Source organism: Lucilia cuprina, chromosome 4 (assembly GCF_022045245.1).
Source record: "Lucilia cuprina isolate Lc7/37 chromosome 4, ASM2204524v1, whole genome shotgun sequence".
Taxonomy (NCBI): domain Eukaryota; kingdom Metazoa; phylum Arthropoda; class Insecta; order Diptera; family Calliphoridae; genus Lucilia; species Lucilia cuprina.
Window position 1 is genome coordinate 46622181 of NC_060952.1, and position 26085 is coordinate 46648265.

At 28.7% G+C, this 26085-nt stretch overlaps 2 protein-coding genes across 3 annotated transcripts; one reads left to right on the forward strand and one right to left on the reverse strand.

The window, feature by feature from the left end:
• Positions 1-285: 285 nt before the first annotated feature.
• LOC111677202 (cuticle collagen 34) lies at positions 286-624 on the forward strand. Its single transcript, XM_023438289.2, has one exon. It carries the CDS (start codon positions 286-288, stop codon positions 622-624), a length of 339 nt encoding a protein of 112 aa, XP_023294057.1.
• On the reverse strand, positions 614-25714 carry LOC111677186 (peroxidase). Of its 2 annotated transcripts, none has more exons than XM_046950173.1 (8): positions 25547-25714; positions 8785-9413; positions 4699-5404; positions 4465-4630; positions 4232-4405; positions 3950-4148; positions 1085-1190; positions 614-832 (listed from the first exon to the last, which is right to left on the reverse strand). In XM_046950173.1, the coding sequence occupies exons 2-8, from the start codon at positions 9323-9325 to the stop codon at positions 760-762; spliced, it is 1965 nt and encodes a 654-aa protein (XP_046806129.1). In that variant the 5' UTR covers positions 9326-9413; positions 25547-25714; the 3' UTR covers positions 614-759. The 2 variants fall into 2 exon arrangements, with proteins under 2 accessions (XP_046806129.1, XP_023294043.2); XM_023438275.2 differs by lacking the exon at positions 25547-25714 and adding an exon at positions 9491-9648.
• Positions 25715-26085: the final 371 nt, after the last annotated feature.

Genomic DNA, 26085 nt, shown 5'->3' on the forward strand with positions numbered 1-26085 from the left:
TAACACGAACAACGGTTATCGATGTAGGGTACTATATATGTTATTAAAAACCTACTGCTAATATGAACTAAAAACGTGCAACATATTAAACGGTTTTAGAATATTTTTTCTGGGTCATACAAATTTGAAGAGATAACAAAACAAACCCATTTACTATAAATAACACTCAGGTATTCAGATTAAGTTTATTAAGTAAACAGAATGCAGATAGTCTTTATAGTAATTTTAACAGGTTAGTGTTTTAGTTAATTATATTAATTTTTTCATTATTTTATTACGAAAAATATGATTTCAGCAACATTGCTTAATGCAGGCGAAAGCTCACCAGGATATTACGATGATGATTACGACGATAACAATTATCACCATGGTTCTGGATATGGTAGATATTCCTCGTGCTCATGTCCTGCTGGACCACCGGGCCCACCTGGTAATGCAGGGCGGCCTGGAGCTCCTGGTTATCCTGGAGAAAAGGGTGAACCCGGCTTCTACGGACAACCAGGTCGCCCAGGAAAACCTGGTCCCAATGGACTACCTGGTAATACTGGACCACCAGGTAGACCAGGGCGCCCAGGATATCCAGGACCGCAAGGTCCTCCAGGATATAGTCAATATCACCACTAGATATAATTTAGTAATATTACAAATATATGTACATAATATATGTGATCATTATTTTATAAAAAATATTTATTTAGAGTAGAAAATTAGAGTAGAAAATAAATTAAAATAAAAAATACAAAATAAGTATATCGGTTTTTAATAACGAACGTCGTCCTTCCATAATCTAAGATCCAGTTGTGGAAAAGCTTTGCAATTTATTAAATTATTTCTAAAAAATGAAAGAAATACATTTTTAAAATTAAGCGCCCTAAATACAAATGAAATGTAAATTTTATGAGAAATTTGACACTTCCAATATACATATATGTAATAATATTGATAAAAACGTGTAGAACAAAGTATTTACTTATTCTCATAAAAAATCATCCCAACAAAACAATTTTAAATTTATTCTTGTCTTTAAATTTTCTACAGGGATGGTATAGATTGGAGGTGTCGAATTAATAAAAATATAACTTACTGGTGATTGGGAAAGATAAAAACATTTGGTTGGATACATTGCAAATTGTTTCCATTAGCACAGAAAATACTTGCAAAACTAATTTTTCGTATAGCAGCCAGTTGATCTGTAAATATATTGATAAATTATATACAATTATAAATAAATTATAGAGATTACTGTAAAATAATAAAACCACTGTTTTTATGAAATGACCCATATATAAAACTTAAGTTAAGAAATAATAAAAAATAATTTCATTGCTATACTGCAATTTTTAGGTCAGTATTGAGTGTCAGTAATTTTCTAGAGGGGGCTTTATGTGGTGAATAGGGTTAATTATTGGCCGATCCCCAAAAAATTTGGTAGAAAGTTTTCGGTTCATATGAATCAAATTTATGGCGAGTTTCATCGCTAAATTCGTACATCTTAAACAGTTATGGCCGTAAAAGCTGTTTGAAGCCACTTGTATGGGGGCTATACGAAAAAGTGGACCGATATTGCCCAATTCCAATAACAAACAAACATTACATGTTCGTTCGAACTCTATCGTGCTTTCATCAGACATACATGGCTAGATTGTGATCTACATTTTGATTTCATTTAAATATATAATTATTTGCACAAACATAATTAGTTGAAACCTATATTAAAAAAAAATATTTTCTCTTTTTTTTGAAAATTCACTTAGTGATACTTTTGAAGTGGTGATATATGTTATTCTTTGGAAGTAAAAAATAATATAATTTTATAATGAACATTTTGGAATATCGTATAGGTTGGAAATATATGCATACCCACTCTTCAACAATAAAAAGTAAGTGCAGTCGAACATGGCCTATAGGTCGGCCTTGTTAAAAAAAAAAACAAATAAAAAAGGAGTTATATGGGTAAATAAGGACCGATTTTTTTTTGAAATTAAGCTTTTAATGGAACTACTGTCAAACGATTTTCAGCATAATGATTTAGGAATACACATTTTAGATCTGCCGATTTTTGAAGGGGTAGTATTATAATTAACAGAACTATGAGCTAAAAAGTGATATTTGCGGGTCCATTTGTATAGCAGTGAAGTATAAAAATAGACCGATTAAAAAAAATTAACAGTCTTCATTTTTGGTGCTACAAAAGGGTTATAAGGGTGTTATTTATTCTGTCGTGGTTTACCTTTTCATGGAATTGCCCTAATACGAAATTTGACTTGATACGAAATTTGAACCCCTCTAAGTCAAAATGGTAAACTGACCGTGTAAAAATGTGATATTTTACAAGAAATAAGAACCTAAGGAAACTTTACTTGTCTCTCATAAGAAGACGGTTTAAAAGATGACCATTACTAAAGTTGAAAAATAAACTTAAATGACGTCGGAATCTATAATAATATTTACATCCTGAATAAGGTTTACATGGACACACAGACATACAGACAGACGGACGGACATAGCTAAATCGACTCAGAAAGTGATTCTGAACCGATTGGTATACTAGAACCAAACATCTGCACAAACGCATAATACCCTCCCCACTATATTGGTGTAGGGTATAAAAACATTGAAATTATGCTTAATTGTGATCTTTGGATAAAATATGCAAAAATATACTCAAACAAATCGATGCCAAAATTCTTAAAGTGGTCTGAAAACTGAGTTTATTTTGACTCACCACAAAAAATGTGCATTTGCATATTTTGTTTTCCCTGTTGATAAACTACATGCTAAGAATCATATGAACAAGCTTCGAGATGTACGTTAGTAATACTTTTAAGGGAAGAAATCCAAATTACCTGATAACTTGTGTAGAGGCACCGAATACGGTTTTGTGCCTGCTTTAACCAAAAGGCTTCAATGTTTCTTTTCACAAGAAAGACGAAAGTTTCTGAGCACTCTTAGGAATATTCCTTGACTGGATATTAATATGGTGACATGCTAGATATTCAACCCAATGAAAGATATTACATATACACAGCATCGTCGGAAACTTTAAAACACTGATCACAGAATTTCTTGGTCAAGCGGGACATTAGAGCAAACACCCGTAGGATCTAAATTGAAGAACAAAGTGGGACTGGAGTTCTATATTTAAGACCCAGAAATATACCACCGTTTACCTAATCATATCGCAAGCATTAACACAGAAATCCTAGCAATGACGGAATGTGTAAATTTGATTAGAATAAATATGGCGACCACAAGGCTTAACATATTTATTGACAGCCAGAAGGCAAAAAGGACGATATCAGATGATGAAGTTATATCTTGGACCGTACTGAATCGTAAAAAAGTTTACATTATACAAAGTCACTCAAAAGTAGTCGGCAACGAATGTAATATATTTAGAGGGAAGGTAGCTCAAGGTAGTTAACCTGGCCAACGCAAAACAATTAGTCGTAACGAGGAGAGAATTGAAAATATTGGTGAGAGAAACCCATCAGTCCTCATTTACGTTAAGTAAAACCACAAAGTTCCTAAGAGGTGGCCCAAACGAGAACAGGACAAGAAGCCTTCTCAAAATGAGCAAGTTTGATGTTAGTATGAATATATGTATTCTAAGTGGACACAGAGTATTACGGTCACAGATATACAAAATCGGTTGTGGGGATTCAGCGAATGTAAAGCTTGTAGGGAGGACAGTAAAACTTTAGAGCGCTTTCTTTGCTATAAACAGGCTTTCGCCAAAATTAGATCCAAATATCATTGGATTGATATCTCAGATATAACATCCCTCACGAACACTGGTTGAAAAATTCCTAGGATTTACGTTCAGGATACTAAGTTTCTGAACATCGGAAACTCAGGAATACGTTCAGTGAATACCATATACGGTTTTTACCTACCAATTAATAATTCATTTCGTGATTTAATATGAACGTATAAAATATCAAATTACCTCTAGTGAATCCGGAATTTTTATCTTCGTGTTCGTAGAAGAAGCGGTCAGCTGCACGTATTTTAAAAAATTGTTTCCCAATAATACATTGAAATGTTGGACCTAGCATCGAATCTCCAGAGTGATTTTCATATGAACCACCAATAGTCAAATCTATATCATTCGGTGATGAATAAAACTTCTTTAGTAATTCAATTTTCTAAAATAAATTAAAGCGAAATGTATATTAAAAATAAAATGAACTATTGTGGAGGTTTATTTATATATACATATATAACGTACCTCTTCAGAAATTTCATTTATGAAATCTGACCACTGATACGCTCTTGCTAGGCCACATTGTTCTCTATAATCATTGTAACTGGGTAAACCGTAATCTCGACCTCGCTGAATATCTATAGCTTTTAGGTCAGTCCCGAATTCATCGAAAAATTTACGATCAAAATGATGTTTGATCTGCGAATAAAAATTAAATTATGCATTTAAAACCGAAACCTAATTTCATAGGTTCAAACCTCTCTGTCAACATTGCCATCAGCACGTTTCTCTAGTTGTGTTGCTAAACCTCTTATAAGAGAATCGAAGTTGTTTCCTTCCATTAGAAGCTTCATGGAATCTTGACGGTCGAAATAATCACTCAAGCGCATAGTTTGATTACTATTTCGTCCGGAGGAAACCATTCTAAAAACAATGAAATAAATTATAAAAAGATACCTAATGTTATTAAAAGTACAAAAAACATTTCTTACGAAAACCATCCTGGAATTGATTGATGTATATAACGAAATGCTGAAGCAGCATATTCGGCAAATGGTGCTGGGTCCAAATTTCGATCATAATCATTTACATATTCATAAGGCGAAATCGAATATATCAAACGATTGGCTAAACTATACATGGGACCTAAAATGAGTGGCAACCAATCGTAGAAGGTAATCTTTTGATATTGAGCTATATTGATTTTTCGTGCTACTTGGAAAATTCTTTCGTCTGAATAATGAGGGTTTATTTGTGACAAAATTTTCGCTAATCTATTGTGCTCTCTGACAAATATAGTTTGCAGAACAGCAATTATTGGTGTAAATTGATTTCGATTATCGGGTATGCTATAGCATTGCTCGTTATTTGCGGGACATTCTCTACTTGAGCTGGACTGAATAGGTAAAAATTGTTTACTATTATACAAACTGGTTTTCAACAAGCCACCTTTGTACTGCCGCACTTTTATGTTCTGCTCCAACGAATTTCCATAAACTGATGATAGATCCAAGAAGGCTGTAGTTGTTGTTATCTTCTCCGCGTAAGGCAAACCGCTGGGCGCACAAGCGATATCTTTATCTGATAAACTACGGGCGAAGCTAAGACATGTTTTGCCGGAGGTCATAGCAATCGGCCCAAAAGGATGTAAAGGTATCGAATAACACATCTTGTGCTTCGGATTTGCACAGCAGTCATCTAAAATTATGAAAGGTATGACATTTTAAATCTAAATTGTATACTGAATAAAATCCATTAGTTATCCATATGTAATAAACATTTTCGATAGGATTCGTCTTTTAGTCAAATGAAACTTTTGTTAACCTTTAAAAATAAGTAAATGTTTTGATACATTTTGGTATAATACACCAAATTGCAGACCACTAGCTGATTATCTCTCAACTTTATCAACATTTAAAATTTAAACAAGAGGGCTATATTCGGCTGTGCCGTATCTTATATACCCTTCACCATAGACTATTTTAAACATCTTTTATAAATTTTAAATTCTTTCCTGACTACATTATTATTACATCAAAAGCTAAACAAAAAGAGCAACAACAACAACGCCAAACGAAATAAAACACAAAATACACAAGGCATCGAAACCAACAGACATCTAAACATACATAACGAAAAACACAGAAAAACAAAAACAAAAATAACAACGCAATGACGCCAACAGCATCAAAACATACAAAAAATACACAGCTGAATAAAACCAAATACATCTACATACGTGTACATCTTTTTCTAATATACAGTGTTGTTGTTGCTTTTTTAACAAAGCATAAACAAAGCATTTTTTGATGAAATTTTCAGAGGTTGTCTCGGATTTTTGCTCATATCTCCGTTATTTACCGACCGATTTTGCTGATTTTAAATAGCGATCTTCTCGAAAGCATGTCTAATAGAACTATTGAAGATTCAACAGACGGACAGACGGACATGGCTTAATCGACTCCGCTATCTATAAGGATCCAGAATATATATATTTTATAGAGTCGGAAAATTATATTATAGAAATTACAAACGGAATGACAAACTTATATATACCCTTCTCACGAAGGTGAAGGGTATAAAAATTGTTCATTTATTTCAAAACTGTTCTTTCAGTTTATAACTTATAGAATCATGCTTTATAAACAGACTTTGGATATTTAAAAATCCATATAATAATATCATTAGTACTTTTTGGTGCAAATATATACGCATTAATCAAATTAAATTTATGCAACCGTTTTTAATAGGTGCAGTAATTTCACGCAATTTAAGGTATAGCTTGTCATGCCAGAGATCTAAGAACAGAGCATTACCTTTACAAACTTGCAAGAATAGATGGATCAAAATCAGCATTCAAATATTTTAAGGATCTACAATTTTACGACCTAAATACCGATTTCATAACCTCAAAAATTAATTTACATATATAGCAAAATTTTTAGTAATTTTAACACATTAACTATGAATTCATACATCATAATGATATATAATTAAAATTATGTTTTCAAATATGGCGAAGATCACGGATAATTGATGTTGCCGGATAATCGAATCACGGTTTGTTTTTTACTTTCATTCGAAATAAAAATATACGAGAAAGCTACTTCAAATGACTAGATTTTTCAAAACGACTAAGATACTAACTTGGTTCATTTTGCAATGCATTGAAAATCCTCTTTAAATATAGAAAAGAAATTGCAAAAATAAATCAAAATAATTTCTTTAAATCATTAGTTTATTTTTTGAAATAAGAAATTTGCGATTACCTTTTTAACATACGTTGATAGTCCTTATTAATGTTTACTAACGGGATCTTATTTTATTTGAAAATAGCTTAATATATTTTTAACGATTTTTTAAATTTTATTATTTTCAATCGCTATTTTGAAAATAATGAACGTTTTCATATACTTTATATATATCGAAAAAAAAATTTATCCAATTCTTAAAAATTTTTGATTTTGCTCATTTATTGAATTTCATCAAACTATCTTTTGGTAGCAGTAGTTACAGAAGTAGGTGAGGTTAAGAATGGTTACACGCCATAAAAAAGGTGCATATCCACTTGGAGACCTCAAGGTCCGTTGTAATTCCCTTCAAAGTTATAGAAGTGGCAAAAAATAAAAATTTTAATAGCAATAGTTTAGTCATTTAGTATTTAAATGTTTTAATATACTTCAATAGTAGCACTAAATATTTTTCTAAAGTAGCAACAAATGAAATTATATTTTTCAACTATCAAAAGTTTGGTAGCATCTGCTACTTGAAAAAGTAGCAATGCTACAAAAATTACAGGATGACTTTTCTTCCTTTTCTAAAAGGATTCATGAACATTTATCAAAGATATAGGTATACAATTTTGTATGAAAATTTGCTTTATAAAATTTTTATAAGTTATAATGAATAAATCAATATGATCATTAATGTAATTTCGTATGAGGACACTTTACAAATTAAATGAAGAACTTTCAATAGGGTTGGGGTCGAATGAGGCCGTATAACCATAGTTTTTATATAAAAGTATAATAAGACCATTTCTAGCCTAATCTGGAGGGTTATTTTGGACCAAAATTGTAATATAAAAATAATACTGGCAGTTCTCCTTGAATATAAGAAATGGTAGTACATAAAACAAGGCTCAAGAAATGTTGCTAAATATTTCATTCATGGAATCATATGTAAGATATAAGGCGGCACTTAAGTGTAATTACAGCCGAACGTGTGTTAACTTTAATCGAACTAGCTAAACGCGGTTATATAATCATCAATGTGTACTGGATACATTGGAAGTGCCCGATCGCATACTAAACACAGAATATGTCAGAAACACTGACCCCAAATAGAATGTCTTGATCAAGCGGAACATAAGAGCAATTATCCGTAAGTATGGCACCCACAGGTATGTATTCTAAGTGGGCCTACACATAGTGTCGGATTTTCGCCAAAATTAGATATAAAACATCCGTCAACACTGATTGAAATTTTTTAGGAATTACGTCCAGGAAGCTGAGTTTCTGAACAAAATACGAATACTATGCATATAACATTTTTCATGAAAAGGAGTGCACAACAGGCCTTAAAGTGGCCAAGTGTATTTGATCGCATTTAATGTAGATACAGAGTAAATTATGGAATTTTACAAATTAAACTTGTTTTAATAAGAAAAGGGCGTGTAAGCCGGCCCTTAAGGTTTATCATAAGGGAAGAAATTTTACTATTGAAAATTTTATATAATTTTGTATTGTATATCTTAATGCGAATTATAAAGCTCAGCCTTAATATTTACTTATCAAATATAAGCGGTTTCGTGTGAAAAGAAAAAATAAATAATTATCTAAAAAGAATACCCTTTTAAAAATAGATAGGTAAAATTATATATGAAATACTTTAAAACGGTCCATATTTTGTAATACACAGTTCAAACCCGAACTTTGAGTTGTGTCAGTCTTGTAATAAATAATTTAATGCAGTTTAGATGTTGATAATTAATATTTGTAATAAACAGTTGAGTTATTCCAGTATTGTAGAAAAAATTTTATGCAGTTAAGATGTTCATTACTACTAATATTACTTACCCGGTAATCCTTCGCTATATAGCTGACTGATGTCGTGGGCAACGAATTGACCAAATTGCATTGTTAATAATGTACGATAACTATCCGATAAAGTATCCTCCCCATATAGAGATAAAGATAAAACGCGAGGATTTGGTAGAGCATGGCCAGCTGTTGATTTGCTTGGAGCATATTGACCATCACCATATTTTGGTCTTAAAATACGTGAGTACCGCGACTTTGCAATGCCATAACCGGGAAATTGGAAATTGTTACAGGAACCGTCATACGTTCGAAAATAGTAGTTGCTAGTGTCATTGAAACATGAAATAGGCGGCACAGCACATTCTAATTCCGCAGTTTTCATAGCCCCCAAATAGGAATTGTATAAATTGTCTAATGTTTGATCGCCATAAATTCCACCAAATACATCTTTTTTTATATTATTAGGGCGAAATGAGTTTTGCAGGAAGGATTCTATTGCCATGGTCGATAGACCAGATTCTGGAACAGGCTTTAATATATTTAACTGGCTATTGTGTCCTGGCATTAAATCCTTCATACCTAATTCGGCTAAAGTATTTCTTGCGGCCAATGCCGTTAGAGCCTCTACACTTAATGTTCCCGGGTCGTTCCAATGAGAGTATGGGCTGTTAGATAAAGGAAATAATTAAAAGATATTTACATATTTAAATAAGTAATAATATTTGAACTAAGCCTTTTTTACCATTTAAACTGATGACTTAATTTTGCTTCAGTTATGATAGTTAAAATCAATAAAATGAGACGATATGCGCAAAAATTCATTATTTCGATGGATATGTTAGTAAGATTCCGATACTTTAAACTAAATTAAATTTTCAACACTATAAAATTTTATTGTTTTGAACATTTATTTATATATTAAGATATTTGTTTATTATCAAAGAATCTTTTATCAATTAAACAGAATTCATTTCGTGGGTAAATGCAACTCATAATTCCCACAATAATCACGTTCCAAATCTATGCGGAAAATAACACACATTAGCAGCACACTTCTTAAAGCCAAACAAAAAAGACATACACACACCATGTGTTGATAAATAGTTGTTAATCTAATTTATTAATTAATTAACAAACATGAATACATTCATAAAAGTAATAACATCACATACTTGTATATTTAGTAATGCATAAAGTACTGCTCAAAAATATAGCGCACCTTGTGACAGGTTCTTATTATTTTTATATTATTGTAATTAATTAAGTTAGAAAAACATAATTGATGGCAAATTCGAGAACGAAGTCTAGTTCAAGTAATAAGTATCAAAATTCGCCGTAAGACGGCAAAATAACAGTAATACGGCTTTTTATACAAAATTAACCTTTATATACAAAATCAATTAACTTTTTATACAAAATTAATTAATTAATTAATTAATAAAAACTGTTTCATAATTATAGCACACTCTTTGAAATAAGTTGAAACACTATTAAACAATGTTAAATAATAATGTTGAAAATTTGAAATTTGCTTCTAAATGCTATTTAATTTGATGTGATAAAAATTAAGCAGCTATTTTTGGTTATTTTTGCTAAAATGTGTCTTTTACTACTAGTAAATTACTCTATGTCAAAATATGTCCCTAATTGGTCAAAAGATAAATTTTTTAAAATGAGGATTATAACATGTGACATTGGTGATAACCTACAAATGACATTTTAAAATGTTTTCCAAGGTAAACAACAATTTGACCCTCTAACATGGGTCACTATTTGGCAGATATAAGATTGTAATTATACAAATTGCAATAATTTTTATCAAATTTCAGTATGCTTAGTACTATCGCGCGAAATTTAGAAATTTTGGATCTATCAAAGAAATGTTTTCAAATAACATTAACTAAATTGTTTATAAATAATATTGTTATTGATTGATTAAGGATTCATGTCTTCAGAATTTAAAGTAGCTGCATAAATTGATTGTAAACTGCTAAAAAATTAAATTGGTTAAAAAATCCAAAATGTTCACTTAGACAATTCAATACCAACTGAGATCAAATGGGTCTTAAAATATAGCGGCAGAAGTATTTTAACATCCCCAGATCCAATATTGAGAAACATTTCATATAAAAGTGTATTATTGCAAATTTAAATGCACTAATTTTGAATCAATATTTAATATTTTCTAATAATTAATATTTTCTAGCGCAGTTATTTTTCTATGTTAAAATAAATTTCAATATTGTTTTATTAAACTGGACTATATGCTTTAATTTTTCGCAAAACAATTTTTATCTAAAGTTTTTTTAATTGTATAAAATGAGAAAATAATAAATAGAAAGTGCGCTATATTTTTGAGCAGTACTTTATATATAGAAACAAAAAAATAGAGGGATATAATTATGTAGCTTCTAAACCGTTAGTTCGATTTAAATGTCCCCAAAGTAAAACAACTCGGGTATGTACAACTTTTTAAACGATTCTATTTCTCATTGTTCTAAAATTTAGTTTTATTAGTTTCCTATATAAACGTATTTGTCTATTTTATTAATATGGGAGGTGCCGCTCCCCTCATGGGAAATTGTCAAAATATTTCCCAAAATGTTTACATGGAGGAAATGTTTACTAATAGGAGAAATGTATTTTTTCTACTATGGCACTTAAAAATTCTTTAACTCATTAAAGTGTAAGAAAAAAAATAATATAAGATTAAAATACATAATTAATTTCTAAAAGTACATAGTACAATGTCCTTCTATCCGAAATTGTAATTTTTCGAGCCTTGGTTATTGCCTTAGTATTTTGAATTTTATGCACCGACATAAGTTCTTGTGACATAATATACATCAGCGTAGAAAAGCTGGAAATTTATTCTTAACCCATTAGATCCCAACCATCTTAAAATCAATAAATTTAAATTATTTGTTGCAAAATGTATCTTATTACAGTAGTTTTCCGATTTAACGAACCCATATGTTGTCAGGCCTGTTCGTAAAATTGAAAAGTTCGTTATATGCAGTACTAAGTAAAACGTGGGTTTCTGGTAGGAAAATAATTAAAATAGGTACATAAAATATTTTTTAAATGTATTTTATAAAAATGAATTCTTTTTTAATAAAAATAGCACAAAACACAAAATTCCGAATTTTATATACCCACCTTCAAACCATATTTGTGTCGAATTTAATCGCTGTATTTTTAATTCTGTCATGAGCTTTAAAGTTATTTCTCGAAGTTCATCTCTATACTCGTATTTTTAAGCGAGTAATGAGCGTTGATGTAATATTCTTAAGGGGGCGTGATATGGAAGGTAAGGTCAATTATGGACCGATTCCATAAAATTTGTTAGAGATATCGGTTAGTACTCGGCGTACTCGTATTGTTAAGCGAGTATTGAGCGTTAAAGTCATTATCTGAAGGACGGACGGACGTAGCTACATCGAACTAAAATTTAATAAGAACCCAGAATGAGTTACAGTTTTGGGTATAAAAGCACCGCTTGCAACAACTTAGGTTATTTTTGAAAAATGTCATTTTATCTTAATTTAAATAATAATATTTATATTAGTTCGTTAAACAGAGTACAAAAAACAAGTTTTGTTCGTTATTTAAGGTAGTCAATAGGAAAAATTAGCTTGTTCGTTAAATGTTCGTAGAATTGAATGGTCGTTAAATCGGAAAACTACTGTATGTGTTAATTTAAAATAAAATTTAAGTACAACAAATGTTTAAATTTTGGAAATGCGATTTTTGAGCTGTACTCGGATGGGTACAACGGGACAATATGAGTATTAGAGCGCTCCTAAAAAAAGAAGTTGCGAATTTTGACCGTCCCCCCCTTTCTGGAATTGTTCAATGGCTTGTAAAACTATGTCATGCAAAAATTTGGCTATAGAATAACGTTAACAGGTTTTATTCACTTATCTGTTGTCAATAAATCCCCATGAGATCTTCTAAAATTTTTAAAATTAGTTTAACAAAGTTTAAAAAAAAAACTGAAATTGGAGATTTGAAACGGCCGTTAAAAAAATCAAACTTTTTTGACCATAGCTGACAACAAGTTCGCGTTATCATATACGGTCAATACCTATTATTTGAGTAATTATTAATATATATATATATATATATATATATATATATATATATATATATATATATATATATATATATATATATATATATATATATATATATATATATATATATATATATATATATATATATATATATATATATGTATATATATATATATATATAAATATATTATATATATATATATATATATATATATATATATATATATATATATATATATATATAATATATATATATATATATATATATATATTTATATTGCTGTGAGACACATTAATGGCCTGGGGAATTTGCAATCACTTTAAAAGTTTTCAAGCTATTTTTGTGTTTTATATTTTTCTGAAATTCTTATTCTGTGCACATTGCCATTCATCCAATAAAGTTTAAAATTTATTACTAAATGGCCAAATTAATAATGCAACTAGTCAAATACGGTTGAAGTGTTTTTAGGGACTGGGACTAGTATGGGAGATATGACCAATTATAGACCAATCATAAACAAAATTTTAAGCTAAATTTCTGTACGTAAATGCTATATTTCAATTAAATTTTGTATTTATATCGTAATTTAGTAATAATAACCATAACCGATCGTGAAAAAAATCTTGAAATAATATTTTTGTATACAAAACTAATAGAGTCCGACCGAACTCAAAATTTCGTTCGGTACCGAACACCGAACCCGAACTTCGGTAAGTTTGAAAGTTCGGTCGAACACGAACTCTGTTCGGTTTTCAAAGTTCGGTTATATCGAACTTTTTTCTTAAATGAAAAACGCATTTATGATTAAATAGTAATAAATTTATAACAATTAAAAACAAAATATGAACATCCATTTTTTGAACAGGGAATTTAATTAGCAATTGAAATGCATATATCTCAATACCTTTATTTTTGGTTTATAACGATTCATTGACAATGATATAATTCTCTGTAAGAGCACGCAGAGAAAAACATGGCTGTGGTTCAAATTATGATTGTAGTATAAACATATTATCGTTATTGTAACAATTTTAAAATATCTTATGATTAAATACCGCCAAAATATTGTATCATGATATTTTTGTATTTATCATAATATTGTTATACATTATCATATTATGACCCAAGGTTATCAAAATTTCGTTTTAAATGTGTATCGAAATCAAAATAAATTTTATCGAATCCGTAAAATTACAGTTTCTAAAAAAATAAAAAAATGTATATAATATAAAGATAATACAGTACTTAACAGAATTCGCAAATTTCAATTTGCCGATTTATATGAAATTTTGTTTCATAAAAAATTTTAAGTATAATTTAATAAAAATACTAGTATTTTTAAGCCTGTTATGAACGTTAGTCATTTTCTAAAGCGAGGCCATGTCGAAATGTAAACCGATTTTGATTATTTTGAATACCAATCAATCTGCAACAATAGTTTAGATCCTATCGTTCTTTTAAGATACTGACAGACTGACATGTCTAGATCGTTTAAGAATAAGGACCTAGAAAATTCCAATTTTATAAATGAGATAAAAGATTTATAGTCGAAACTAGATGATTTAATCAACTGTTTTCCAAATCAGCCAAAAAAATGAACAGTTAAATTTTTTTTTTTGAAATTTATTGTACAGCCAGGATGTATGATAACTTCTGTAAACAAATTTTCAGCATTTTTTAAACTTTTTGATGATGTAAAAATATGATGAATAAACATTTTATAAAAAGTTCGGCGTACGGTGTTCGGTCAAAATTTCGCCGAACACCGAACATTTACCGAACCTCACTTTTTACCGAATTCCGAACCCGTACCCGAACTTTCGGTCGGACACTAGAAACTAATATTTGTGCCAAATTTTGTATCAATAGCTTTATTTAGTAACTAGCATACCCTGGGTGCTTCGCTACCCTAACTTAAATAAAATACATACAAAATTTTGTTTTTTTAATGTTTTATTTTTATACGTACAATATCACGTGAATATTATATTCGCATTCAGTAAAAAGCTTGTATTTTTAGTTTCATTCATTTATCTTCTAAATTATAAAAAATTTCGAAAGTAATATTTGAAGAAAAGTACTATAAAATACCTCTATTAGATTATCATTTAATCAAAAATTTTATGTTTCTGTGTTCAATATTACACCGTACAACAAATTGGGAAAAATTGTTGCACACATGAGCAAGATCATATACGTTGGAAACTACATACTTGATATAGTTAAACTACATTTTTGTTTTTTTTATTTTCTGATCGTTTCTTCATTTAAAAGGACTTTAAAGTTTAAAAGGAAGAGTAAGTATAATTATATTTAGCTTAAATTCGGTTTGGTCTAGTAGGTCAATAAAGGTATCGATTGAAAGAGGAGAATAACAGTATTTTTAAAAATAAAATGGTTTTAAAATGTTAGAATAAAAAAACTAAAAAAATATCCTTTTAAATTTTAATCCTTTAATATCCTTATTTTCTATAGTCAGTTTTTTTAGAAAAAAATATATGTTATATTTACAAATATGGAGTTGCAGACTCCCAAATTTCATGTTTTTATCTTTATTAGTTCTTTGTAAAAAAAATAAAAGTTAAGATGTATTCAAATAAAAAAATTTTTGTTGAGAATATTTTGTTTAATTTAATTTATTATTTATACCAATTACCTACCCCCATTATCCCAATTTCTATTAATTTTTTACCCTAACGTTAATTAAAGTTTTCAGACAAAATATCTACCAATTAAACATAACCGGTGGTTGAGATAATAGGTCTTAAAATATAAAAAATTTTATTTCGTATGATTATGACGGTTTAGTGATTAAAACATGCATGTTCTGAATTCTGAAATCCACTTCAGGATAATATGATAAGTGCAATATAAATATACATGTAAAATATAATATAATTAATATAAACATTAATATCGCGATGAAAAGCTACATAAAAACGTTTATTTATGTAGACATAAATCTCTCCTCTTAATTTTATAATATACATATTAAAGGCCTGCTTATGATGGCGCATATTTGTTTAACACTTTTTTAACTTTTTATCATAGAGATAAAGAAACTCGGTTCCACAATAACAAATTTCTTATTTTTCTACATAATATTTAAACAAAAAAAGGACTTTGAAATTTTTAGAGGGGAAAATTTTATGAATTAATTTATTGAGATATTTAAAAAATATTATAAAAATTAAATAAATGGAGCTATGAAGACCAAATTTGTACTCCATTCTAATGTCTTTATTATAAATATTTTTTGTTGAACAATTTCGTATAAAATTTCAAGGATAATAAAGTATAAACTTTTATAAGGATATTTTTTACATCTTTTTATTCTTAAAAAATAAAACAAAATACGACATAAAAATACCGCAATTGTCCTCTTTAGTTTGATACCCATATTGTTATAATAGTGTGGCTTAAAATATTTTATAAAAATTTTTGAAAATTGTATGCACCTCAAATTTTAAAGTCCTTTTAAAAGGATAAACGATCAGAAAATGAAAAACTGAGTACGCAGTTATACCATATAAATTATGTTCTTTCGTATGTATATGGTTTGGTTCGTGTGTGAAAAATGGTGTTGGACGGTGTTATATACAATTCAAAAAATATAATTTGATGAATGAAAAAGTACCAAAAGTTCCCATCAGTAGATGCTCATTCACTAAGGTCCCTACATTTTAAATTTTATTTTCAATATCTATGTTCAATATCGTAAAAATATTAAAAAGAACCATCGGAAAAACGAAAAAGTACAAAAATCTCTCTCAATAAATTCTCATTTAATAACTGTGTGTGTTCCGGTTAACCATTATAAAAACGTACCATTTGAAGAATAGAAAAGTACCAAATAGTCCCCTCTTACAGAATATTATTCAGACAAGACCTATGTTAAAATAAATGTTAAAAGTTGAATATTTTAGAAAATTAAAAAAAGTACAATTTATGCGATAAAAAGTTTTCTCTTAAAGAATCTTATTCAATTAGGACCATGTATGTTTAATAATCATCTGTTTTGAATTCATACTAAAGAACATACAAAGAGTATCATTTGGAGAAATGAAAAGAAAGAGAAAAGTACCAAAGGTGGAATAAATTTTACCTAAGTGGAAAGTACTTATAAAGAATACAATTATTCCCCTTTTTGCTTAGAAATATACTTTTTCGAGAATTATGTTTACAAAATGTTCTGTATTTTAATCTACATATCACAAAACTCAAGCGATTCAAATCTGCATTCATTTGCTGCAGAAAAATAGCGCTTTCAAAAAGTACCAAATATATAGTTTTTGGTTGTAAAGCATATGTATGGATTCCCCACCAGTGTCGGAAAAAGCTTGATGATAGAGGCAAGAAGTCCGTGATGATTGGATATGCACCGAATGGTTACCGGTTGTGGGATTTATATATATATATAATATATATATATATATATATATATATATATATATATATATATATATATATAATATATATATATATATATATATATATATATATATATATATATATATATATATATATATATATATATATATATAATATATATATATATATATATATATATATATATATAATATCACTTTTTGTTTCTCTAAATCCCAAAACCGGTAACCATACGGTGCATATCCAATCTTCACGGACTTCTTGCCTCTATCATCAAGCTTTTTCCGACACTGGTGGGGAATCCATACATATGCTTTACAACCAAAAACTCTAATTTTATCAAATTTCGGTTTGACGACTTCCCACAACTCCGAAGGAGTTTTTAAATCTTCAAGACTTCTTGTAGTACATCGATTTATTAAATAAACATCAGTAAGAGCTGCTTCAGACCACATTGTTTTAGGAGCTTTTGATTCAAGTAACATTGTTCTTACTTTTTCTGTTTAACCTCTCTGCCACACCATTCTGTTGAGGCGCATAAGCTACCGTAGACTCTATTTGTATGCCTTTTCTTTTGTACCAGTTAGATTGTTCAGTAGATAGGTACTCTCTGCCTTGATGAATTCTAAGATTTCAAATAGAGGTACCACTGAACTTACTTGTAACAAGTGCTTCATCCTCTTGAAAATATTTGAAAACCTGCGATTTCTTCTTCATCAGGTATATTATGGAAAAATGTGTAAAATCATCTATGAAACTGACAAAGTATTTACATCCGTTCCATGAACTTGGACTAATGTGGTCACAAACATCAGAATGTATCCTTTCCAGCACCCTTTTCGCTCTTATGCGTGTGTCATCAAATGGTTCTCGACATTGCTTACCTTCAACGCAAATATCACAAAATCCAAGAGATTTTGATTTAAGATTTAGTCCACTTATAAGATTCGCTTTTTCTAACTTCTGAAGACCAACATGTCCAAGTCTACGATGCCATAGGACAGCATCATTTGAATTACTCAATAACGCAGATGAATTATTTATATTAATCGCCAGTTCATATAAATTTACACATAATTTTGCAGTAGCAATCACTTATTTTTTATTATAATTGCTTTATCATTAATGAACTTTACCTCTAAATCAGCATTAGTAAGTTTACTAACAGGCAGCAAATTGTCTCGCAAATCAGGGACATACAGTACATCCTCCATAGATATTTGAACCCCTTTATTACTAAGGCCGTTAATCTCTCCATGATGTTTTGCTACAATAAATTCTTTATTCTTGGCTACATTTATTTCAACTCGTTCTTTCAATTCTTTTAAATTTTTAAAACACCACTTTTCATTTGACAAATGATCACTCGCACCTGAATCCAACTTGAATATCATTGCATCTTTGTTTATTATTATTGATCATTGCATCTTTGTTTATTATTACCGCCAACCATGAAGCAGACACCCTTATTAGCAACTTGAGCATTAGCACTTCTACAATCTTTTGCCCGGTGATCAAATTTGTTGCACTTGAAGCACTTACCATTGAATTTCTTGAACTTATGGAACTTCTTACCAACAAAAGCTGTTCTTTGTTCAATATCTTCTTCGTTTCTGTCTGACAATTTGGCTTCTTCTGACATTAACCTCTCCTTAACTAAGTCAAACGACAGCTTACCATCTTCAACATTTTGTAATGCTGTTACCAATGGATCAAATTTTTCCGGAAGGGTTAAAACGAATTGTGCCAATAAATCAGCCTCTTCAATTGTAGCACCAGCCATCTTCAACTGACGAATCAAATTCTCAAAAGCCATTATATAAGCAGTCACATTGTCACCTTCATTCATACGCATTCTTGATAACTTCTTACGCAAAAGTAATAATAACGGGTTCCAAAGTAATTAAGTCGTCAACATTGCTAATTTTCCACAAAAATACGCGAGATGCCCAACTTTAGGAGCCCATAATATATGAACCGTATAAGTAATGGATCCAATTTATACGTCGTAAAAACCGTATTTAAGAGCAGAATATATGTACCGAGTATATGCCAGCCTTTTTCGTTTGCTGATGACGTGCAGCTTCTTTTTAAAGGTGATTCGATGTTTCCTGAAGTTTTACAAGCCTCAATTGATCATACTGTTGATTTGTTATGTAACTGGATGTCTGATAATTGTCTTTCTGTTAATCCTTTCAAAACTAAAGCGATGCTATTTGGTGATAGTGGTAATAATAACTTCACTATTGTTTTAAATAATAATTTTATTGAATTTGTTGACAAAATTAAATGTCTTGGTATATTTATTGACACGAAATTGACTTTTGATAGTCATGTTAATTCCGTAATTTCTAAGGTTAATTTTATGCTTCGTAAATTGTATAGCTTAGATCTGCTTTTACCGTTTTATATTAAGGAACGTGTTATTCATGGATTAATAATGCCAATATTCTTATATGGGTTGGAAGTTTACTCTGGAACGTTAGGCTATATAATTAAGAGAGTTCGATTGGCATTCAATCGAGTTATGAGATATCTTTATTCTCTTAAGTTAAGCCAGCATGTCTCATGTTATGTTTCAAAATTTTTAGGTTTTACTTTTGAAGATTTTATAAAATTTAGATGCTTATTACATTTCTATAAAGTTTATAAGTTAAAAAATCCACAATATTTGGTTGAATTATTTGAATTTGGTAGATCTATTAGAAATAAACAGTTAAAAATTCCTATGTTAACGTCAATTTTAGAACGTTCGTTTTTAGTTAGAATATCTAGGGATTTTAACAAGTTGCCCATTTCATTAAGAGAATTCAATCTTTCCGTTTGCACTTATAAAAAAAAGCTTAAACAGTCTTTTGTGTAAATAATTGTTCCTGGTAGTAACTTTTTTTTTTTTTTTTGTATTCACGTTTTTTTTTGTATTTTTGTATTTTATACATATTTTATACGTATATGTTCTTCATTAATCCCAAATATGAATTAAATATGTTTTTCATTTGTGATTTAATTTTATCACTTTTAACATTTATGTTATGTATATTTTTATGCAAAAAAGGCACTTAAAACAAATAACTTGAAACACTTTTCTTATATTTGGCAAACATTTACAATTAATTAAAAGTTTTTTTTATTAACTAATGAAATTTTTGAAAATGGCGGAACGTTAGATTGCTAGGAAAAAAAAAAAGGAGGGAATTTTCTTCTTCTTCTCTTTTTTGACATTTTCTTTTAATATTTGTATATGTATGCTTAATGTTGTGAAAAGTCAGAGTTGGAGATTGTGAATTGTGTCTTTGTTTGTTTTCTTATTGTTTTCTTATTTTTTAATCTAGTGTTATTAAAATAATGAAGAAAACTATATAAGTCTTAAATTAGTTTTTTTTGTTGTTAGTTTTTGAAAAAAAAAGGAAATGAGCATTTATAGGTAATTTATTGTAATTTTTTTTTTTTTTTTTTTTTAATGTTGAAATGATTTGTTAATAAGGAGTAATTTGTTAATGATATTTAACTGAGTGATTTAAATTTTTTTTGTTGGTAATTGTTTTCAAATACTTAAAACTCTATAATTATTGATATATATGCGTTGAATAACTTGTTTAAATGATACCTTGTCCATATGCTTGTTGATTTCTATTTGTATTAACTTTAAATTTAGTATTTTTTTTTTTTTTTGCTTTAAAAAAGACTGCTTGTTAGATTTTATTTATATACACCATTAAATATAAAATTTACATATACTTCATTCAGCTCATCTCATTATATGCTAAAATGTCCTATATTATTATTATAATTATTTTTTTTACATTTTTTTAACTTTAATTTATATTCTTTATTTATTTACTTTTATTATTATTGTTATTTTATTAAAATTGAATGTTGTCTAATTAAGTAGTGTTATTGGATCCGATTATGGCCTTTGGCTAGGATTCTGTATAAGAATGAATAAACTAAACTAAACTAAACTAAATCAAAAAAAAAAAAAAAAAAAAAAAAAATCGAAGATGTTAAAATTTTAAAACTGCCTTTTTTGGTCGATAAATTTTGGAATGACTCAATGAGTTATGGCGTTTAAGTGATTTTCGCGAGGGGGCCTTGTACGGGAGTTACGACCAATTATGAACCGATCCAAAAAAAAAACTTTCATGATAATATTACTGTATATAAGAGCAATACTTGTACCAAATTGTATATGGATATTTAGTAATGATTTATGTACGTTTAAGTGATTTTCGGGGAGAGACCTAGTATGGGAGCTATGACCAATTATGGACCAATCGGAAAAAATTTTCACAGTAATGTTTGTATGCATATGAACAATACTTATACCAAATATATTATATCGATATCTTAATTTAGTAATAAGTTATGCGAGTTTAAGTGATTTTCGGGAGGGGTCCTTGATGGGAGCTATGACCAATTATGGACCGATCCGAAAATACTTTCATAGTAATTTTTACGTATATAAGAGCAATATTTGTTCCAAACTTTATATCGATATCTTAATTTAGTAATGAGTTATGCGCGTTTAAGTGATTTTCGGGAGGGGATCTTGCATGGGAGCTATGCCCAATTATGGACCGATCCGAAAAATCTTTCATAGTGATATTTATATTTATATGAGCAATACTTATACTAAATTTTATATGGATATCTTAAATTAGTAATGAGTTATACGCGTTTAAGTGATTTTCGGGAGGGGACCTTGTATGGGAGCTATATCCAATTATGGACCGATCCACAAATTTTTTTTTCTGAATGAATTCTATTGGCATAAGATTTTAATTTGTAAAATTTTGTGAAAATATCGGCATTGTGAAAGAAGTTATTAACAAAACCCCATTTTCCGGGAATATGTACTTTTGTATTGGAGGTATATGAAATTTTGGACAGATGTGGCAATTTTCAGCAGGGATTAAGCTCTTGTGTAGAAACGAATGTATGGTGTACCCGGTGTGAACAGATTTTGCTCATTATTGTTGAAAACAAAGCAATCAGAGAATTTGTAGTAGAAATATTTTTGTCAGAAATTTTCAGTGTGTTAAAAATATCGTTACAATAGAATTTGTATTTTGTGTCTTAAATAAATTTGATTACGAATTTTATATTAAATATAAAATAACTGCTTTTTAATAAGAGATTACAATAATTTTCAATACCAAACTGCTTAGGATAATATTAAATATTATCGGTGAATTTAGCTGACTTCCTTTGCTTAGTTTAAACGTGAGCGTGATTTAGGCAGACAGACGGTCATAGCTAAATCGATAAGACTTCGATAATGATCCAGAATATACAGCTGTGTTCAAAAAAATAGGAGTGAGACTTAAAAATAATTCTGCAGCTTAATTTAAAATAGAAATATGTAAAATTTTGTAAATAGGTTCATTAGTTTTTTTGGTATTCACTTTTTTCGAAATCCAATCCGATTACGACTGTTCAAAAAAATAGGAGTACCGTATATTATCTAACATAAGCAGTATTGCCACAACAAAATTTTTTTCTAACCAAAATTCGAATAAAAAATAACCAAATTAAGAAAAAAGTAAACAAAATTATTTTTATTTGTTTTATGTTTACATTTGGACATTAAAATAACAAATTTATTTTCTGAAGTGGAACTATGTTAAATTTCGCCGCTAAACTGGTATTATGAAGACAGTTATGAGCGTTAAAGTAATTTTCTGTACGGAATCTTGTATGAGACGTATGGTCAATTATGGACAAATTCTCATAAAATCTGACAGAGATATTTTAGTTCCTTTAAACCTTGATTATGTTGAATTTTGTTGCTATATTGCAGTACATTCGCAGATTCGTTAACAAATGCAATTAATATTTATTTTAAAAAATAACTGAGTTTTTAATGCGTTTTAGCGCAATTTAAATATACTCCACATATGACTTTTTGGAAAACAATTTTAAATTATAAAATTCTTCCCATTTTATGTACAGATTTGGAGATTTCGTTCGAAATTTTGATTTAAATTATAATAACATGTAGCGGATGTTAGCATTACATTCATAACTTCAGCAATATTTGTAAACGTAATCTATCCAAATTACCCGACAATTCGACCAGTTGATTCAGTTGATTAATACTTTAAAGATATTGTGATACAATTCTTGCACCAATTAGCAGAAAATACTTTATTTATTCTTATTAAATCATTTATCTTAGAATTTCAAATTAGCACAGTATTTTGTTTATGCGAAATTTCAAATAAGTATAGAAGTTGCAATTATACTTTAAATTTTAAATTCTTACAAATTTTTTTTCCATACAAGTATCGTGAGTTCTTTATATAAAAAGTTCCATTAGAAATATTAAAGAAAGGACGGACGAGTTTGGATCGACCCAAAAAGTGATTTTAAATTCATGGATGCACAAAAAGGAGAGAGAGGATTCATTATTCATGGTGTTAAATTGACTAGTGTAATATTACGGTGTTGTTATGATTTTAGTCAACTCAATTAATATGTGGAAAACTCATACCAATTAAGATATCGAAAAATACCTTTGTACACATAAGTATAACCAGTAGATGTACAAATTACAGTAAAAAAATTTCGAAAATTGACTAGTGTAATATTACGGTGTTATGATTTTAGTCAACTCATTTAATATGTGGAAAACTCATAGGTAATTTTGCTAAATCCTAACCAATTAAGATATCGAAAAATACCTTTGTACACATAAGAGTATAACCAGTAGATGTACAAATTGCAGTAAAAAAATTTCGAATAGTAAAAAAAAATTCCTCATTACCAAAATTCAAAACAGGACGATATGTATATTTACATAATTGATTTAAAAATAGAGATAAAAGAATTTTTTTATTTTTGGAATAAAAGCAAACAGCATTTAGTTCAATTGTTTGCAAAAAAATAACCAAAACGAAAAATTAATTCACATGTACACATGCAAAATAAAAATAACCAATTTTGGTTAATAATAACCAAAGTGGCAACACTGAACATAAGGTAGATTAATTTCCTTTATTCTTAGTAAATATTAAAAATATGATATAAAACTGTTATATTTAAAAGATTTTGGGCTCAGTTCACAATTATTCAATATTCACAATATTTCATTTAAAATCCTTAAAGAAAATGACAGAACTGACGAAAATGATATCTGTTGAAATATCTTGAAAATTATAAAAATATTGAGAACAAAATATGAAAATTTTGATGGTAATTTCTTTTAAAGACTTTTTAAATGCTTTAGGAAGTTTAAAAATTTTAAAATCTCTCATAAAAAATAAACATTTCATTCAAAAATTATAAAAGCTTCCCATAAGCGCTTATCATTTTTTTTAAATTAATCACATTAAGGCGCCCCAACTTAGTGAAACTAAGCTATATTGTAGTTATTAAACATCGTGATCAATATTCAGTTAGTTCAGATTAATTTTTAAACAAATCTTTTAAAAAAATATTTCAGACCATAAAGGATAAAATGAAATCCATAAAGTTGCCAAGTAACACATTTAGATGGATGAATTTTCAATGCATGAATACGACAACAAATTATGTTTTTAAATCTAAATGAATTCAGAAAATATATTCGAAGTCCATTAATCGGAAGATATTAAGCTCTAACCAACTTCCAAGGAAGTTGTATAATAGGAATGATTCATGATGGGTCTTGACAAAAGGGTATGGTCTAATAAATTGTAAAATGGTATCGTACCCCAAATGTTGTAGGTACACATATTAGCCTTAGATATGCTCTCATATTCCCAATAAACAAATTTGATAAAGTGGCAATGTTGTCGTATAAAAACATTATGGATTCTAAATTGGTGGAAGCTCGTTCCATAGAAATTAGACCATTACATGGTTGTCGACTTACTGATTCTAAAGCAAAACCTCAAAAGACCTTGCGAATAACATATTTTAAGGCTTTCTGAATAAATTACTGCATATTTGTTGATAATCGGCCACGACATGTGTCATCAAGACCCTCAAACCGTTGTCGGAAGACATTAAGTTGCGGATGCTCATATACCCAAATTCTAAATAAAATCTTTACAAAAATGACTGATGTTGTACTGCCACACATTAATAATATTTTAGATGAAAGTGTTTTCGCTTTGGTTTTTATTTTAAAAATAGTTGAACTTAAATCGAATACTTCTATTATTTTGAACAATAGATTTTGTATATAAATTTAAAAAATATATATTATTATATAAAAATTTCTTCAATATTTAAAACAAGTAGTCCGACTCTCACATATAAGAAATTACTCTCTCACATCTACGAGTACTGTGTGAATTCGACTTGTGAGAAATTAAAACTTGTCAAAACACTCAAATGTTTAACTTACTTTTTGGCAACTTTTAAGGATCGTACGCGAAATTGCAGTTATCCACAAAAAAACTGCAATTTTTTAAAATAGTTTTAAAGCACTTTTAATTTAGAATTTTGTTTAATTTTCATGAACTGGAAAAATTTTTTTTGTTAATTTATTGACATTTCAATTTTGTTGTTGTTGAATTTTATTTTACAAACAGAGTTTCAATTTTTGGTATTGAAAATTCGAACAAATTTAAAATTGTAACTTTTTTATAAAATTCTGTGTGTTTAGAATGCACCAATACATATACATTATTGTTACTAACACATATTTAGTTTTAGGTACTTTTTCACTAACGCATGCTTAGAGTTAGGTACTGCTGTCAAAGAGTCGGACTACTTGTTATACTTTGATTTAAAATAACGATTATAAAAATTAGAGAACAAGTTAAATAAATAAATTATAAAAATATTTAATTAAAAATCTAAATTTTTCACAAAAAATATATATATTTAAAATTTTTTTTAAATTTTCACTCCTATTATTTTGAACGCAACTGTATATACTTT

What these genes read in the sequence shown, in the direction of transcription:
- LOC111677202 (XM_023438289.2), top strand. Translation starts at nt 286, where the DNA reads ATGATTTCAGCAACATTGCTTAATGCAGGCGAAAGCTCACCAGGATAT.
- LOC111677186 (XM_023438275.2), bottom strand. Translation starts at nt 9,570, where the DNA reads ATGAATTTTTGCGCATATCGTCTCATTTTATTGATTTTAACTATCATA. An exon ending in TTAAGTCATCAGTTTAAATG is followed by an intron (nt 9,414 to 9,490) that starts GTAAAAAAGGCT and finishes TTTATCTAACAG; the next exon opens with CCCATACTCTCATTGGAACG. An exon ending in TCAATTCCAGGATGGTTTTC is followed by an intron (nt 4,631 to 4,698) that starts GTAAGAAATGTT and finishes CATTGTTTTTAG; the next exon opens with AATGGTTTCCTCCGGACGAA.